Genomic DNA, 18,753 nt, shown 5'->3' with positions numbered 1-18,753 from the left:
GATGACTCGTCATTTTTGGTAGAGCAATATGTAACAGACAGAGCAAACTATCCACACAATTGCAACAAATGATCTAGTAGAATCCCACAAGAAGAAGGTAATACTCGAACTTAAATCATCCAAACCAGTTTTTAATAACATAAGAATATGCATACCATATATCACATCTAACTATTATGCCCTGTAACCTTATATGTCCTTCACAAATACAATAGATCGAAAAAAGGCCGAGATTCTAGCTAAAATCCATCATGATAAGCTCCAAATCCTTAAATCTTCACCCTCCTAATTCCACTAAATAAACATTCCTAAATCAAGAAATTATCCCATATTTCCTAAAAACAGAATAAACTCGAATTGTGCTTAGATAATCTCCATCAATCTAGAGCTAGATTTGAACAAGTATTAAATCAAAGCAAGCTCCTTTGACTTCCCTTTGAGATGATGAAAGGCTAAAACTATATATGTATCACCAAAATGCTCTCTGATTCTATAAACATGGATTAAAAGAACAGACTCGGATTATATCCAACAATCCCAAGAACTTCAAACCCCAATAATCAAAACATGAACTTTTCTCTATACAATAAGGGTAAGAAATATAAAAAAATGAAAACTTTACAATCAAACAAAATCAGAAAAAAAATCGAAACTTTCGTCACTCCAAATGAAGATGATAGTAATTGTGATGATGAGTAGCGATCGAAGACGGAGAAGATGATCCATAACCATCGTCATCGTTGCCATCACGACCACCATCAAAATACAAAACCTCAGGAGGTGGAACACAGATATAGTTCCAGAACCAAAACACGAACCGACCCAATTGCTGAAGCGGGAAACAACAAACGAGCTGTAACATCTCGCCGCTGCTGATTCGATCCGACGGCCGAATCAAACGTAGCCGCTGAAATATCTCCGCCGATATATGAGCTACGGACATCACTGTGTCGCCACGGAACACCATGTCTCTCTGGCTCTGCTATGCACAATCTTCTTATCTCAACAAAGTTTGGATTTTTATTTACTTTTTCACAATCGTCTCCTCTTTGATTTGTCTCTGTGTGTGTGTGTTTTGTATAAATTGTAAACAAAACAAAAAAGGTGGGATTTTTTTTGTTTTTGTTTTCCCATTTGAGATGATGATTCGGTCCTAAAAGATCAGATTTTTAAACCGATTCGATTTTCATTAGAAACAAAAGTACAAAACCATAAAAACCGAACTATTTAGGACCGAACCGAACCAGGACAGAAGTGAAGCCTTTGACTCTTTCTTCATCCTCTGTGATTAGACACTTGTCGTAGTCATCATCATCGCCCACAAGATGTGGGGGTTTCAATAGTTTATAAACACTTAATTATATTCTAGACACAATCAATTCATCTTGTTGTTGTTAGACACGATCATCGTTACACTTTATTTTATTCATGTAATTGAAAAGTACTTACTGAATTATAACGGTCCAACACGTATGAGAAGCCAACACTTAACTTTTGAATCTTGACCATACATTTCTTTATTCAATAGCTCTTTTTTTTAATATCCATTTACTTCTCGTACAAGAAAACCATACCACGAACAAGATATGAATCTTTTTATGTATAAGAAACATTTTGATATGGTTTATCAAATTGTACAAAGGAAAGAGTGGAAACGGAGCGTAGATATATATATATATATATATATATATATTAAGATTTAAAGTCATTCTATGGATTTTGTTGTCTCTTTTTGAATCCTTCAAACAAAAACAACCTGCGAATTATTCTCTTATTATATTACATTTACAAGGTAACTTTACCAACAACAAACAGCAACATTTGCTACAGACCTGCAATTTTCAAGAAGGAAACAAATTAAACCATAAGAGAAAAGAGAAAAGAATGAATAAAAGATTTAGAAAAAGTTTTGAGTTCTTTTTTTACCTGCTGATTTACTTCTTGGAGCTAAGTGCAGAGAGGACTTTTTTACCGTATGGATTGGTACGAAGAGATGGGATGTGAAGCTTAATGGCATCAACCAAAAGACTATGCACATTCCCCTGCAACAATATGTGTTTTTTAGGGACTGAATTTTGAAAAACAATATATCTGAATCATTGAACTGTTTGTGTATTGGTTTTTGTTTACCTTGGATAGTTTAAGAGCTGCTTGAATGACGTAATTTCCATAAGGGTCAAGCATCACTTGATCAAGATGACCATAGTTTACTAGTTCTCTGATGATGCGAGCTCGGTGTTTGTCATCAGCTAGTTTCAGACACCTTTCAACTACATTGCTGCTACATTTCTGCATCGATAACGCCGTGTAGTTTCCTTCTAATTGCTCGAGGATTTCGAAGGTTGCCCATTGAAGTTGAAGCTCAAAGACATATTGAAGAACGTAGTTCCTACGAAAAAGTTTGCATCCTTTCTCCATTATTACAAGAACTAGATTTAAAAATGCTCAAAAGAGAGAGATTGAAAAGTATACCCGAATGGGTCTTGGGAGAGGTATAGAGCATTGGACGTGATTTCAGAGACTAAGTGTTTCTGTTGTTCTCCTTCAGATTGGGCAAGACATTTTTGAAGAACACAGCATCCATGTTTATCAGTGGCAAGGTCAACACAATGAGTAATTGCAGCTTCGAAAAGAAACTGAAGAGGATATAGAAACTGGATTAAAGACTTATAACAAATACACATTTTGAATACAGTGATCTCTTATGTAAACTGTAAAGAAAAGTTGTTACCTTTCTACATTGAGGTAATAGATACTGCAAGCATCGTTGAACAACGTGATTACCGTTTACATTCTTTATCAATGTCACAATGTCATACTTCAAAGCAGAAATGATTAACGAAATCTCCTCTTGTCGCTTAGCCGTTTCAACGATCTTTTGGACAGCTCTAGTCCTGTTTAAAAATGGTAATATAGGTCAGGTAAAGAGCATTAACAGAGACATTCATATCGAACAGAAAAGTTTTACCCGTGCATATCACAAGAGATTCTGATAAGCAGTCCTGGCTTTCTAGTAATGGAATGAACAATCTTTATTCTTTGATCTTCGTTACATACTTCGAGCAGCTTTTGGACCAGATAATTTCCAAAGGGGTCAATCATAAGCTCACTGATATAGTCAATGATCTCATTAAAGATGATCTCTATATCATTCCCATCTTTCTCAGCAAATATTTTCTGCAAGAAGCGACAACCAAGCTGATCCTTTGCCAAGTAATATATCCTCCCTCTTGCCTCTGCAAGAGAGTTATACTTCTGAGGCTGCAGTGTCAGATTGTTGAGGCTCATTGTGAGATCTTCATTGAGTTGATTCTGCAAGCAAACTCTTCCATCTTGTGAATCATAGTCTCCAGCACCATACTTGATGACTTTAGCTGTGTTCAAACCGACCTGTGGTTTCATTAAAATTTTCTCTGGATAGTACATTTTCCTTACCCCATCATCCATACTCCTCCTTACTCTTTCATGACCATCTTCTCCATCCCAAAATAAGTTCCTGTTAGACTGTTCAGCTTGGCGATAATCGAAATGGTCCTGTCTTGGAGAAGTATGAATGCTCTGATTGTTATTGTAAAGATGGAGGAAATGAGGGTTCATGGAAAAATACTGTTCTTCTTGGAGTTTAAGCGTCTGAATATGTTCTTCTTCGATGTTCCTCCAATTCATGTGAGGCTGATCGAACTGCGGATAGTGAGACAGAGGCTGCGAGGGTGGCAGGTAATGCTGAGGCTGAGCAGGTGAGTACCCGGAGGAGAGATTAGGAAAGTATCCAACTTGTTGCAGCTTCCTAAACATCAGCTGGTGGTCGAGTTTTCTTGAATCAAACTTGTCATATACACAAGGTGAGCTACTTGGAGAGTGGTAAGAAGGATTGTTAATGAACATAGGATGGGGAGACTCTAGAGTTTGAGTCGGGAACCCAAAGTTTAAGTTCGACTCGGCAAAAGAAGTGGTGAATGAGCGGTCTTCAGGAACATACTGATCCAACTTCTTGATGGGTTGTTGTGATGATCTGCTTGAGCTCAAACATATAGGGAAATGGTTACTATAGTCATTCCCTGAAGTAACTTTTGGGATCTCACCAAGAAGCTTCTCAAATTCGTCATACTCTGGCTCATGTCTGCTTCGATCCATCTCTTGACTAAAATATACACACACACTCACCCAGTAGGAAAAAATGCAAACTTTGATGATCAAATGATTTACTCTTGACAACTGCAACAAAAAGAAAAAACAAGAGAAACTTATAACAGACAAAAAGATCTTATTAGTGTGTCATCAAGCTTGTTGTTCTTTATTCACGAAGACCTTTTCTTAAAATATAATTAAAAAATCGTTACATAAAAAACAAGACATCATCATCGGGATAAGAGAATCCACCACTAGCTAGCTAATCAGCAGCAACAAAACACTAATCTTTTTTTTTTTTTTTTCTAAGTACATTTTGTCTCTTACTTCAAATCAAGAAAAACCAAAAAAAAAAAAATCAGTACTTTTGACAAAACATAAGAACAGATATGATTTTTTAGTGTCACAAAGCTGAATCACTCAAAACCGTATAACATATATGAATCAAAACACAGAGCGATCAAACAAATCATTAGATCAAAACTGTACGGACGATTAAAAAAGAAAAAAAAGAGAGCCAGAATCGAGTATTAAATCTCTATGATCGAGATCGTAGAGAGAAGAAATAGACAAGAAAAAGACATGAGTTTTGAGAAAAGACCCAGATGATAATGTATGAAAAATCCGATCTTTAATTATATATCTCCGATCAAAAACTTAAAGCTTTTATTTAGACGAAACCCAGTACTAGAGAGATCAGTGACGACGAGACAATGAGAGGTATAAAGAGAGAGAGAGAGAGAGAGAGAGATAACAATACCAGTGAGGTTGAAGAAGAAGAAGAAGAAGAAGAAGAGGCATTAAACATATAAAATCACTAATCTGAAAAAAAGGTGACGATGAAATAGGAGAAAAATATCTCACACACGCAAAGAGAAGAAGAAGAAGAAGAGAGATTTAAAAACAAGAAAAAAAAAATAAAAAGAAAAACACTTTTTTTTTTTACCCAAAAAGATTATTGAGAGAAAAAAAATGAAAAAAATTTCCAAGGAAAATGCAAAGAGAGTGCGAGAGATTAGAGAGAGATATGTAGAGAGAGTGTGTTTATATATTTGGTAGGCGGCGTGAAGAAGAAGGAGAACTATATAGTGAACAACAACAAAAATATTGAAGTCTAAAGTTCTTTTTTTTTTAGTAACAAAATTAAGTTGGTTTGTGTAAAGTAAAAACATATTAAAAAAAAAAAAGGATCTTTGAATTTTTTTTTTGTTATGAGAAGTGGAGAATTGTAATAAATAAGATTGGATGAAAGAAAAAAGAAATAGGTATGCATGAAAATGGAAAGGTCTTTTATGAATTTTGGTTACAAACTTATGAGTCTCTCTCTACCTTCTTTTGGTACGTTTCTGACCCTTTTCTTTTTTTTCTTCTTCTTTCGTTTGATTAATGGTTCTGTTTGTTTTTTTCTTCTTCTTCTTCTTCTTCTTCTCTCTCTATATATTTATATTACGCGTAATAGATTTACGTATGTATACAAGTGTTATAAGTAAGTAACGTATGTGTTTCTATTAATTTAATTGGGTTTTGTGGATTAAAAGCTAGAAAAAAGTGATGTCATGAATGAGTTGAGTCTTTGTGGTTTGCTTAGCTAGTATCATAATCACATTCACACACCAATACTTTTTAACGTAACGATTATGGAGGTGTAAACGAAGTATGATGTGTATTGTATATACACGTCGGTTGAAGATTAAACACCTTTAATTTTTTTAAGAGTTAACACTGAAATTAAACGATTTGCAAGATGCAAAGGAGATACGTACATGACCATACTATAAATATATTTTACAAAAAAAAACTTTTTCTATGTATTTATTGTGAAATCTAATTGACGTGAAAAGATTTGATTTACTGAGTGATGTGATAATAACTGGCTAAAAACAGTGTTATCACATCACTCAATCACTTTTTTTTCAACTAAACATTAATTAAAAATACTCGACAAAATCACTTTTTTATATACTTAAACTATAATTTTTTTTGTCAGCAATCTACATTTCAAGGAAGTATGTAGAAAATTAACTATTATGGAGGGACTTGATATATTTTTTCCAATAACATAATTAATTATATTTGTAATAGAAAAGTAAAAATATTACTTAGTGATTAGTGATGAGTTATGTATATTTTTCCTTACAAAAATAAATAATTAGAAAAGAACATATCATTTATAATATATGACAATTAATATATTTATATATAACATGTCATTTGTAACTAATTTTAGTATAATTAGTTATTTATTTGAGAACTATAATGTTATTCAGACAATAAATTAAAACATCTTATAGACTTAGTTGAAATGAAGGAATTTTGGTAATTGTTAATACTAGTTTCGATCTCCATTAAACAAATATTATCTCCGGCTCCGCTTTTGTATTGCCACCATTTAAACTAATTTGTTTGGTTTTACTTTTGATTTTCGAACGTCTTGATTTCTATAAAAATGACTCATATACAAATTGCTACGCACTAATAAATCAAACGTTGAAAAGAAGTTTCTAGGAAGACTACTAAATTGTTGTCTTTTACCTTAAATTCATGATCAACTTGGAGCATCTTTACTTGTAGTGTTTCACTCTTTTGGGTAACAATAAAGAATATAGTTTACTACGAACTTGTAAGTTGGGAGAAATAAAATAAAATCGTAAACGTCTCTAAAATAGTACAGTAAAACTCTTGAGAAAGTCTTTTATTTTGTTAATTTCTTGGGAAAATAACTTGAATTTACCCTGCTAATTTGTTTTTTTCAAATAAATCGGAAACAATATCTCAATAGTATGAGTACAACAATCGAACAAAGATTCCTTTAAAGTTGAGAAATTAGATACTATTATACTTTTCAAACTAAAATAAAATAGTAAAATCAATCAAATCATTCAGCCGTCAAAAGACTTTTTTAACAAGAACAAAATAATTTTATTTATCCTCTTGAAAACGAAAAAAAAAAAAAAGATAGCGAATGGGGGACAAGCACAACTGGAACCCTAATGTACATAGCTCACAGTGACACAGTCTATATCGATTTATTGCAATCTAACATCTTCTCCATTGTCACGTGATCTACAAGCTAAAAAAATGAATAATGCAATTCTTCAGTTCAAAAGATCACTTCCTGTTTTGATCTGGAAACACGACCAAACTATATGTTTGTGGAGCCAAATCAGATTCTAACTCTCATCAAGTCACCAGAATTAAAAAATATATATAATTGTACATTAAGAAATATAGGTGTTTTTAGATCGGACATTGAAGACTTTTAGTGGTGGCTTTTGCCTCTTCAGATTATATTCTCATTGCTAATTTAGAAGCTGTATATAGTAACAGTATGATCTATAACTAACCAAGAGAACTCGAAATGGATTTGCTCCTGCAGGATCTACAATAGATAAATCTTATAAATCACAACTAAAGACGTAAAGTCATTTAATTAGAAGAAAAATAAGTGGCTAAGAGATGTTTGCAAAAAATAGTATATAAATTTACTTGCAGTTTTCAAAGTGTGCTTAACCTTTACAGAACGTTCTTTAAATTGTAGAATTTTGTTGTAATCAAATAAACCAAAATAAATTTCAAGGAAGATTTACTAAAGTAGTTCTCACTTCCGCTAATTCATTATCAACTTTAAATATATGAACAAACCCAAAAAAAACAAAAGGTTATGAAAGAGAGAGTCAAGAGTTATTGTGGAACCCCACTCACAGCTTTAAAAGTATGATTGACTTTGAAAATGATCTTAGAAAATTTTCAATCGTCGATTAGATACTTTGTATAGATTAAAGGATAAACCAAAAAAGTTAATAGGAAATTACTAGGAAGATCACTTACTATTTTTTCATTTGTTCACTTTGCTATTAACTTAAAAACTCCACAAATGTGGCTTTATTAAAATAAAAAAGTTGATGAACAAACCAAAGTAAATAATATGAGTTTTAGAAGTTGCTAAAGTTTATTTCTAAAAACTCTCATTAATAGTTTAGAGTATATTTGTTAAACTTAAGTATAAAACGAAATAAAAAGGAAAAAAAAAAAAGAGTTAGGAAAACCAGTCAGCGTTACAAATGTTGTAGGTTACAGTCATTTTAGTTTCTGAGGAACTCGTTTAAGACTATTTAAGACTATATACATTGGATATTTTTATCAATATATTTTTTTTTACTTTTCAACATTCCACCTCATTTTCGTCTTCATCCACCTAATAATTCAACGTCTATTCAATTTTTATCATCTATAATGATTTTATTTAATAAAATTCAACTCATTATTTCATTCATTTTATTATTTATTTTTATATGTTCAAACAAGTCTCTATTTATAAAGTATGAAAAATAAAATTTTTTGATATAAAACAAAATAAAATAAAATTTTGATTATTTAGTATGAAATAAACGATGTCAAATAGTTACGATGAAACTAAAAATATAAAAAACTTTAACAACCAATAATAATGTATTATATGTCCTAGTGGTCCAAGCTTACCTTCGGTTTATTCAACATGTTGAATTTTCAACCTATTTTAATCCACATAGATTTTTTCCATTTTTTAACATTCTCGTTGTATAGATTCAAGAGTTGAATTAGTAATTCAACACTTCCATTGTTGAACTAACCAAATAGGTTACAATTTTATCATGGCCAAATTACAGTTTTAAAAATTATAAGGTATAAGTTGAATATCTCACATTACTAAACCGTGTTTGTTATGGATTAAGAAAGGGTTTGTTAGCAAATTAGTACATTTTGGAAATTTAATTGGGAAACTAATACATTCACTATTTAAAATTGGAAAATAGGGTGTTGTGTAATAGAGAGTTTGTGAGATAGGGAGAAGTGGTGGGCATAAGTTTGGTGAGAAAATTACAAAAATGGGTATGCGTGTGGGTAATAAATAAAGCTTTTTTTCCTGTAATCATAATTATTCAAATAATTGTTAATATAATCTATTTTTAGAAAACTTCCTAGATACAAAAATACATTTTTTTTTCTTTATAATATGAAATGAATTTTATTTAATAATTTTTAAATATATTATATAAATCTTTTGTATCCGTACACCTTAGTATGTTTACAGATTTCTATACACATTATTATGTGTACAAATGTCTGTACAAATTATTAACTTTACAAATGTAATTTGTATAAAAACATTGCAGTACAAGCATATGTACAGATATTTAAAACCCTAAGAATTAAACAACTTTCATCTGTACACATAATAGTGTGTACAGACATCTGTACACACAATATACACATTATTGTGTGTACAACCATCTGTACACATAATTAGGTGTACGAATCTAAAATTTGTAATTTGTTTAATTCTTAGGTTTTCAGATGTCTGTCCCCCAATGGTTTTGTAAAAATTACATCTGTACACATAATTAATGTGTACAGATATCTGTACACTTAATAAGGTGTATAGACATCTGTACACTTAAAAATATGTACGGATACAAAATATTTATATAATTTATTTAAAAATTATTAATTAAAATTCATACCAAATTGTTAAGAAAAAAACATAGATTTTTTGTATTTAAAAAATTTTCTAAAAAAAATTATATTAACAATTATTTAAAAAAAAAAAATGGGAAACAATAGCATAAAGTGTAATTAAGTAGAATCTTTAATGGCAAAAATAGGTGTGGAAATAGAACAGTGGTAAATGTGTTTTTTCCCAATTATAAATAGTGAATGTATGTGTTTGAAAAATGTATCATTTTGCCAAATATCTCAATAAACAATAATCAAGATACATTGGCTATGGAGGCCACTTAAACAGTCCCACAGTTCATTCGTTTTGATTTGAAATGAAGAGATAAAAGAAAATGATGCCAACCAAATCAAATATATTGACCATTGCAAAGTGCAAACCATATATAACTCAGTGAAGTTATCATATTGAAAGACTTGATCTTAAAACAGGGAACACAAAGCCAAATTATATGTTCTTCAGGTCACTCGAAAAACATATAATTTACATTGGATAAAAGATGTTTCAGATTATGAAATAAAGAACTAATAAGTCGTGGCTTTTGCTTCCTCAGACACTACTCTGTTCTCATTGCTAACTTAGAAGCCGTAACCTGAAATCAAGAGAGGGTTGTTTTTTTTAGAAAAAAAAAGTTGCAGAATTCGCGACGATTCAGAGGGATTCAAGAAGAAGAACTAAAAGACAAACCTGAATTGCCCATAGGGTTTCCAGCAGGAGCTGCTGATTCAGGCTCTTTGATGTCCACAACAACACAATCAGACATCAAGAATGTCTTCGCCACAGATGAAGCATGCTCTAAGCAACATCTCACAACCTTAAAAATAAGAAAATCTCAGTTAGTGTCTAAAACAGCAGATTATGTGATAAAAAGGTAAGGAACTTTGCTCACTTTTGTTGGATCAATGATTCCTGCAGCCATTAGATCTTCGTATTTGCCAGTTGCAGCGTTGTAACCGTGTTTAGGGTTTTCATTAGAGAGAACCTGACAAAAGGAAAAAAGCCATTCACTTAGTTTCCATATCAAAAGACTCAAACTTGCAATCTTTATAAGGAGATTGATTTACCTTCTCACTGACGACACTACCATTGACACCAGCGTTCTTGGCGATTAACTTCAGTGGGTAACTTAGTGCTTTCTTCACAATGTCAGCTCCAACCTGGAGGTTAAGATGATTTGTTGAATGGCGTTATATAACCCACAAACTATATTCATGTTCTTATTTCTATTGTGCAACTCTATTGGACTAACCTTTTCTTCATCGTTTGCTAGAGTCTCTTTAATGGCATCTACTTTCGATGCAAGTCTTAGTAGAGTGCATCCTCCTCCAACAACGATACCTTCTTCCACAGCCGCCTAATTAAAAGGTTCAACAGATTAGTATCTATCTACCATATAATGAAACATTTCAAGACTCTTTGCTTAGAGATGATGTTACCTTTGTAGCATTAAGAGCATCTTCAACTCTCAATTTCTTCTCCTTAAGCTCTGTCTCAGTTTGTGCTCCAACCTAAAGATTAAAAAAAAGTTCAGATTATTAAAAGTTTAGACTAATGACAATATTTTGCATCATGTGATTTGTTTCTTATTATCTCACCTGAATTACAGCAACACCGCCGGATAATTTAGCGATTCTCTCATTGAGCTTTTCCTTCTCATAGTCTTGTTCAGCAGCCTACACAAACCCAAAGACTTAATAGCTGCAAAATAAAACCAATTATTGGGAAATTTCATTGATTGAGAGATGTTACGGTTACCTCGATAAGATTCTTGATCTGTTGAACTCTCTTCTTCACAACTTCTTCAGTACTTCCATCACCAACGATCGTTGTAGTGTCTTTTGTGAGAACCACTTTACCAGCATTACCCAAAACTTCTGGTCCAACTTTCTCCAACTGAAGTCCAACTTCTTCCCTAATCACAGTAGCTACAAAAATAAAAACAAACACCACAACATTAGACACTAACACATGGCTTTTTTCATGTAGAAACAGAGATAAAACAAACATTTAGTATTTTGGTCTCACCTCCTGTAAGAGCAGCAATGTCATCGAGGTACTGGCTTTTCCTCTCTCCAAATCCAGGAGCTTTCAAAGCAGCAACTTTAATAGTACCACGAAGCTTGTTAACAACAAGAGTCGCTAATGGCTCTTGCTCAATATCTTCAGCAATGATCAAAAGCGGGTATCCACCTTTAATCGCATCTTCCAGAATGGTCATGATATCTCTAACATGTGTTATCTTCTTGTCAACAATAAACAACTGTAAAAAAAAAAAAAAAGAAGAGACAAATACTTTAAAGCTCCTGCGGTTTTTGATCAGCAGATAGGATTTTTACTAATAAGCAATGATTAAGACCTTGCAGTTCTCGTATTCTGCAGACATTTTCTCACTGTCAGTGACAAAGTAAGGAGAAATATAGCCACGATCAAATTGCATTCCTTCAACTACATAAAGACTGTTCTCAGCGCTTTTTCCTTCCTCGAGTGTGACAACACCTTTACGACCAACTTTTTCCATTGCTTCCGCAATCATATTGCCTACTTCGTAATTGTTTCCTGCACTAACCGCTGCAACATCTGCAAGTTCACTGTCTTCGACCTGCAATTCAAAACAGAGCTAGGATCAAGAACTCTCTAAAAGGATCTACGAACCAGAATCTGGTTAAGTCAAAGTTACCTCCTTAGACATTTTCTTCAACTCGGCGACAAGAGCCTTGGTAGTTTTCTCTATTCCTCTGGTAATCAAAACCGGATTTGCACCAGCAGCCACCACCTGCATATTTCAATTTACATCACATCACAGCAACCAAAACACTGATTTGTTTCAATTCACAAAGAAAGACCATAAATTACAAACCTTTACACCTTCAGCGATAAGACCTTGAGCCAGAACAACAGAAGTCGTTGTTCCATCACCAGCTAAGTCATTAGTCTTGGAAGCAGCTTGTCTCACTAGCTTAGCACCAATGTTCTCAACTGGATCCTCAAGCTCGACCTAACAAAAAAGCAAAAGCTTTACAAATCTACAAAGCAATTGCGCACCAGATTACACATTAGATACAACAGGAAACACCAAAAGCTTACCTCTCTAGCAACTGTTACACCGTCATTTACGATTCTAGGAGAACCATACTTGCTCTCTAAAACAACATTCCTGCCTTTAGGACCTAGAGTAACACCAACTAAATCCGCAAGTTTATTCACACCAGCCTACACAATGAGATGATAATACGTTATTCAGTAGTGAACCTATAAAGCACAAAATCGAATAAGAAGAAACAATCATTTGACTAACTTGAAGCTTCCTAATCGCAGTGCCGTCCTTATTGAAATGTAATTCCTTAGCCGCATAGATTTTGGGAAACCTTGCTTTCCTCTGAGCAATACTCTGACTCTTCCCAAAAGAACTTGAAGAGATCGAAACAAAAGATGACAATCTATTCGAAGGAGGAGCCAACAAAGATGATCCCATTGAAGACGTTGCGCTAAAGGTTGCCATAGTTCTCACTCTCTGCAATAAAACAAGAACAAAACACACACATAAAAATCATAACTTTATTGTTTTCATTGGGACTCTAAACAAAACCTAAAGACACAAACCAAATCAGAAAAACTTCGTAATCATCGACACAAATCGAAACAAGGGGAAACTGAAAGCAACCAACTTTACACCTATACTTGATTGAAATGAAAAAAAAAATGATCAAACTTGAACACTTACAGTCGAGAGAAGCGATCAAAGAGACGGATGAAGAGGGTTTTAGCGACTTTGAGAGGTTTCTTGTGAAGAACAAGTAGTTCGATTTATGCGACTGTAAAGTTATGATTTTTATTTAATACTAAAGTGTATTTGGTTGCATAGTGCAAAACGGACTGGTGAAGTTTGTGAGGATCGCGTCTTCAAAAGCTTTAGGTTAAATCTGAGCCGTTGGATCGATTGAAATTTGGAAGAGTCTAGAATCTTTAAACCCTAAACCCACCTACTCTGCTCCTCTCTCTCTACACGTGCGAGTGAGCGTGCGTGTTTCTTATAATAATTTGATCATCTAATCAATAGTCGAAACGTGTCGATGATACACATAACATCCAATACGACTTCGTTTCGTTAATGAACAAAGACTGCTCTGTTCTCATATTTGCTCTGTATACGAAATAGCAGAACAAAGAGAAGCAAGAGACTTTGATTACAATCATAAGGACCAAAAACATCAGTTACGCACTTACACGAGTACATACTCTAGCCTCTCTATAGACTTTACCTGGTCGACACAAATAACCTTTGTTAGGAGCACAATGAGAATCCTCTGAACAAATACACAACCCCTCCAACGCACATCCTTGTTTCAAGATCGTCACGTTTCCTTTTAAACCTAGAATCTGATCGGTCCATTCCGTCGAAAACAATCCTAAAGAATCGAGTCTTTCTTTTACTTTCAAAAACTCTTTTGCATTCTTGTATTTTCCGATAGCTCCATCAAACGCTAGGTTCCTATTCTTACCCCAGTGTGGTAACGCATTGTATTTAAATATCGCCATTTGCTCGATCTCTTCGATGTAATCCTCGTATAGACGCGGTGCCAAGGGATCTTTTTTGCTTCTGTAGTAAGTTAGGTCAAAGTCTAAAGCTTTTTCCTCTTTCCCAAGGAAAGCGGTAGAGGATGTGACATAGCGGATGAGAATACCGTTGCTGCCTTCAAGAACGCATAGAGATTTCGGGTTGATCTTAACTAGTGCTTTGACGTCGTCGATGAAACTTTTGACACGTGTGAGAGGAACACTGAATGCTGTTTGGTGAAAGAACTGGCCTTTGATCCGCGGATCCCACGGACAGGCAGTGATCAGTCTGTCATGACGACTGTCTAGACATGAACCGGAAGACATCATACGGTTTTGCAATCCGACAACCGGATAGCCTGTGAATTGTAGGCCTGCACGTGGAAATTTACAAGTGATTATGTGTAAGTGTAATATAAAGTTTTGTCACAATCAACAATGTATAAGCAAGTGAGAACAAATTACCGTTGTTAGTCAAACCGTATGAGATTGAAAACAAAAACGACGTTACTAGCTTTGCTCTCTCACACTTCATGTTTGCATCTTCGTTTGCCTCGTCACTCTCCTCTTCATAACATGAAGCAAAGGTATATAAGAAAATATTATAACTATGCAAATCATAAATATTTGTATTAATTATCTTGAGAAATAAAGAATTCACCTATGGATCTATCAATGGCTAACGCTTCCGAGGATTGTGGACGGAATGGGAAAAAATTGAACAAACCACCTCCTGAAGTGTTAAGCGGAACTCGGTCATCAGTTCGATACACCACTTTGCCTTGACTCGGTAACCATATGAAATCCGCGAACTCGTGCTTCTCGCCAAAAGTCTCCGCTTGATCTCCGAAACCCGAATCGTTTATCATAACGTACGTTAACGATCTCTTGAACATCGGTTGCAACTCGAAAGTGACTTGAGAGATAACACCAAGAACGCCTAGAGAAACTTTAGCTGCGCGAAATTCTTCGGGATAGGTAGTCTCGTTAAGAACTCGAACCTTCACATACCCATCAGAAGCCAAACCGGGACTCACCAATCTTATGTCGGTCACGTGATCATGAACCGCACTTCCTTTACCCCACAGTGAACTTCCGTGAGCACCTGTCCCCATCATTCCTCCAACTGTAAGTCCCCACCAATACGGTGCGTATGGCAAAGCCAGCTCTAGTTTAGCCGCTTCTTCGATCAGCTGCCTCAGCGTCACGCCGCTCTCAACGGTCATGGTCTTGGCTTCCCGGTCGGTTCGCACCACGTTGTTCAAAAACTTGGTGCTTATGAGAACCCCGTCTTTGCCGTCAGTGCAAACCAGCTTCGGGAGACTGTGAGAGTACCGAGTCTCGACCCTCATTTTTTGGCCGGCTCTAGTAGCGGCAGCAACCACAGACACCAGCTCATCCTCGGATCTTGGGTACTCCACCTTTGCTGCTTTGCATATAGAACGGTCGGGAAAAGCCCCGTACGAGTTCGTCACCGTGCACATTGTGCTACCGGACTCACACTTGACAGGATCATCCGGTGGAGATGAGAAAGCAAATGTGAAAAAGCAAAAGATCAAACTTAGCCAAAACGCCATTTTGTAATGGAAGTGTTTGAGCATCTTTCTAATATATCTATTTATTATAAGTTTGTAATGTATCCTCACAACATGTGATACATATGGTTTATCAAATGGATATTTATAGCCACCTGAAATTTCACAAAAAAAAAAAACAAAAAAAGAAGGAAGGAAAATTCAAATCATTAAATGGAAGGTTCAGGGAACTATGTGGACATGGGGACATAGCAATATTATTGATGCATGTAGCTAGGGGGTAAAGTACATCGTGTAGTTCTCACTTACTCTTTTGAAATGATATGAGATTTGACTCACTTTAATTACTCTTTAGGAAAAATATATGAGATTTGACTCACTAATTATAAATCAACATCTCATCCAAGTCTTTTAAAAATACGATTTTCTTTTTAGTTTCCTATACTCTTAATTATAAATCGTAGACCTTAGCAGCGATACTTACATTATTAGGTAAGTTGAATAAGATGGTTCTTTAATTTGTTTGGGTACAATATTGTTACCATAAACTTCCCAGCTCACCACCCAGTTCACATTATTATACGATTGCGTGGACGAGGGACAGTATGTGGGACTGTGGGTCTACAGTGATACATTATTATACCGGTTGCTGTTAATATCGGGTTGGTCGAATATAAGTACTTGCTCGGACTCGGATAATTAAACACAAGTTACTACCCTCAACAACCACATATCAAATTATCATTAACAATAACAAACAAAATTCCAGAAACAAAAGTACAAAAGAAAGTTTAACTTGATCTTAAACAATGTTGTGTACAAATCAACAAAAGCTAAGCAACCATTGTTTTATCTTTTTCTTCCCCTTCTAATTTTGAAGTTGTACAATTAGATTTTTGTTTTTAATCTAATACTTTCTTGGCACCTGGTGCAAAATCTACCTCTTTTGACAGTTTCTCAACACGGCAACAAGGTAACAATTTGCAAAAATATATACAAGGAACGCAAAGATTATACTTTACTACTAATGAAGTGAAGAGATGGAAGTATTCCATGGTTCTTACTTTTCATCATGTTCGTAAAATGTTTGTGATTTACATGACCCCTAGTCATTAACGGTTACATTTTTTTTTTTTTGGTCGACTGCCTCAGAATGGTAAATATAACTATATGTAGTATTTTTCACCCGTACTAGGTGCGGGATATATAAATTGATTAACATAATATAAAATTTAATATGTAACATAATATAAAATTTAATATGTAACATAATTTTAACAACCAATATTTCGGATAACAAATATTGAAACATCATAAAATATTTTCTTTTTTGAGCAATTTCAAAGATGAATCTAATAATGAAGACAATAACCAAAACAATATAGGAAAAATTAGTGAACTTGTGGATTTCCCTAATTTAACTTAAAAGCACACACAAACAAATCAAAAAAAGATTTGGAATGAAAAATTCAAAATCAACCAAAATAATGAAGGATTGCTAAAATTCACTTGTACCTTTCTGGATTAGAACAATCTTTGTTGCAAAGTTATATACAAATCGTCATTTCTTATGACGTTATGACATGATTTGTATTTGATAAATCAAATATGCAGTTACAACATGATTAATATATTTGAATTGATCATAAAATCAATTTTTGGCTACTGTCGGACTTGACTTTGTTGTATCCGTAAAACTCAAAAGACAGTACTTAGTCTGTAAACCTACAACAAAGAAATAAAATTCACAATTAGTAGAAAAGTTAGTAAATTTGAGAATCAAAGAGACGTAAGTAGCAGTACAAACTAATGTACGTGTTGTGGTAGGCTGTCTCATATAGGAGCAGGACTGTATGGGAGTCAAAAAGGTTTCCTCCGGAAATATTAAATAATCTTCGTGATTTCAAACAGACAAAATAACATACACACCCACTTTTTCAAACTTTAATAATACATATACCTATTTTTTGTTATTTCTATATTTTGATCATGTAACATTACATGTTGCCCCCTAACATAGCTAAACTCAATTCTAACTCTATCTTTTTCGATTCTAACATTTATTTTTATGTTTCTATTAGATTTTCACCCGCGGTACAGTGCGAAGCAATTTTTTCTTAAACTTAAACTTTTAAAATTTAAGTTATAATTGTTTGTTGATTTTGTTTAATGTTTGAAATCATATAATTGTATTTAGACTGTTAATTTTAGGATTTAATCTCTGGTATATTGCATGATATTTTTGTTTACATAAGCGTAATTTAATTAAAATTTTAATATTATAATATTGATGGTGTTAATAAAATAATAATAAGATAAAAACTAAATTAATAGTATTTTATTTATATATATCAACCCAAATCTGTCCTGCTATATAACCCTGTCACGTGATATTCAAAACTAAAAATTTTCTAAAACAATTTTTTGGCAGAAACATTTAATTTAGTATTTACTTAAATTACTGTAGTAACCTACAAGATAATTTTTACTTTTACATGTTACATTTATATTTATTCTTAAAGTTATTTAATTTATTGTTTTTTAAGATTTAATACATAAGTTGATATATAAGTAATTTCTAACCTATTATTTTTATATTTTGCAAATGATTTAAACGCCAAAATAAATTTTAATTAGCAAATAGAAAGCATCATTGTAATGAAGAAGTCATATTTCTGGATTGTTTAAGTAATACTATGACGGTTATGTTATGTCAGTAAAAAAAAATATTAGAAGAAGAGTTGTTAGTTTTGGTAAAGTAACAGATTTGTGGGGTATGTTTTTATGTTGTGGTAAATCAAATGAAGTTATACACTATGTGATGTGGTAAATCAAATGAACCATCTAAATGTCTTTATGTAGGTGTACATTACTTGATGTAGTCTTACTTTACTGAGTTTACTCTAAATGAGTTTTGTTAACTTAAAGTATGTAAGAGCCTTTAGGTTATTTCAAAAAATACTGAACTAAGAAATTCCAGTTTTCAAACAATTTCCCTTGTACTTGACTGTAATCATTTATATAATAATAAACTTTTATGAG

The 18,753-nt window shown here is 33.4% G+C and overlaps 4 protein-coding genes across 4 annotated transcripts; all 4 read right to left on the bottom strand.

Annotated features, from left to right (window-relative positions):
- LOC104726198 lies at nt 451-1,180 on the bottom strand. The gene has a single exon (XM_010445003.2). It carries the CDS (start codon nt 965-967, stop codon nt 659-661), a length of 309 nt encoding a protein of 102 aa, XP_010443305.1. The 5' UTR covers nt 968-1,180; the 3' UTR covers nt 451-658.
- On the bottom strand, nt 1,714-5,046 carry LOC104726197 (pumilio homolog 12-like). The gene is made up of 7 exons (XM_010445002.2): nt 4,889-5,046; nt 2,969-4,215; nt 2,732-2,894; nt 2,473-2,636; nt 2,131-2,389; nt 1,927-2,042; nt 1,714-1,832 (listed from the first exon to the last, which is right to left on the bottom strand). Exons 1-6 carry the CDS (start codon nt 4,934-4,936, stop codon nt 1,935-1,937), a joined length of 1,989 nt encoding a protein of 662 aa, XP_010443304.1. The 5' UTR covers nt 4,937-5,046; the 3' UTR covers nt 1,714-1,832; nt 1,927-1,934.
- LOC104726196 (chaperonin 60 subunit beta 3, chloroplastic) lies at nt 9,961-13,484 on the bottom strand. The gene is made up of 15 exons (XM_010444999.2): nt 13,344-13,484; nt 12,918-13,133; nt 12,707-12,832; nt 12,480-12,617; nt 12,300-12,395; nt 11,979-12,221; nt 11,648-11,882; nt 11,378-11,547; nt 11,218-11,295; nt 11,059-11,130; nt 10,872-10,976; nt 10,687-10,779; nt 10,512-10,604; nt 10,310-10,436; nt 9,961-10,214 (listed from the first exon to the last, which is right to left on the bottom strand). Exons 2-15 carry the CDS (start codon nt 13,119-13,121, stop codon nt 10,201-10,203), a joined length of 1,794 nt encoding a protein of 597 aa, XP_010443301.1. The 5' UTR covers nt 13,122-13,133; nt 13,344-13,484; the 3' UTR covers nt 9,961-10,200.
- Nucleotides 13,756-15,802, bottom strand: LOC104726195 (probable L-gulonolactone oxidase 4). The gene is made up of 3 exons (XM_010444998.2): nt 14,838-15,802; nt 14,642-14,743; nt 13,756-14,550 (listed from the first exon to the last, which is right to left on the bottom strand). Exons 1-3 carry the CDS (start codon nt 15,775-15,777, stop codon nt 13,835-13,837), a joined length of 1,758 nt encoding a protein of 585 aa, XP_010443300.1. The 5' UTR covers nt 15,778-15,802; the 3' UTR covers nt 13,756-13,834.

The sequence above is a fragment of the Camelina sativa genome, chromosome 11, assembly GCF_000633955.1.
Source record: "Camelina sativa cultivar DH55 chromosome 11, Cs, whole genome shotgun sequence".
Taxonomy (NCBI): Eukaryota; Viridiplantae; Streptophyta; class Magnoliopsida; order Brassicales; family Brassicaceae; genus Camelina; species Camelina sativa.
The sequence above is the reverse complement of the archived record's forward strand: the minus strand, read 5'-3'. Positions and strand labels throughout refer to the sequence as shown.

What these genes read in the sequence shown, in the direction of transcription:
- LOC104726198 (XM_010445003.2), bottom strand. Translation starts at nt 967, where the DNA reads ATGGTGTTCCGTGGCGACACAGTGATGTCCGTAGCTCATATATCGGCG.
- LOC104726197 (XM_010445002.2), bottom strand. Translation starts at nt 4,936, where the DNA reads ATGTTTAATGCCTCTTCTTCTTCTTCTTCTTCTTCTTCAACCTCACTG. An exon ending in ATCTCTTGTGATATGCACGG is followed by an intron (nt 2,895 to 2,968) that starts GTAAAACTTTTC and finishes ATTTTTAAACAG; the next exon opens with GACTAGAGCTGTCCAAAAGA. An exon ending in TATTACCTCAATGTAGAAAG is followed by an intron (nt 2,637 to 2,731) that starts GTAACAACTTTT and finishes TATCCTCTTCAG; the next exon opens with TTTCTTTTCGAAGCTGCAAT.
- LOC104726196 (XM_010444999.2), bottom strand. Translation starts at nt 13,121, where the DNA reads ATGGCAACCTTTAGCGCAACGTCTTCAATGGGATCATCTTTGTTGGCT. An exon ending in GTGTAACAGTTGCTAGAGAG is followed by an intron (nt 12,618 to 12,706) that starts GTAAGCTTTTGG and finishes CTTTTTTGTTAG; the next exon opens with GTCGAGCTTGAGGATCCAGT. An exon ending in TGAAGAAAATGTCTAAGGAG is followed by an intron (nt 12,222 to 12,299) that starts GTAACTTTGACT and finishes TTTGAATTGCAG; the next exon opens with GTCGAAGACAGTGAACTTGC.
- LOC104726195 (XM_010444998.2), bottom strand. Translation starts at nt 15,777, where the DNA reads ATGCTCAAACACTTCCATTACAAAATGGCGTTTTGGCTAAGTTTGATC. An exon ending in AGCCATTGATAGATCCATAG is followed by an intron (nt 14,744 to 14,837) that starts GTGAATTCTTTA and finishes CATGTTATGAAG; the next exon opens with AGGAGAGTGACGAGGCAAAC. An exon ending in ATACGGTTTGACTAACAACG is followed by an intron (nt 14,551 to 14,641) that starts GTAATTTGTTCT and finishes TTCCACGTGCAG; the next exon opens with GCCTACAATTCACAGGCTAT.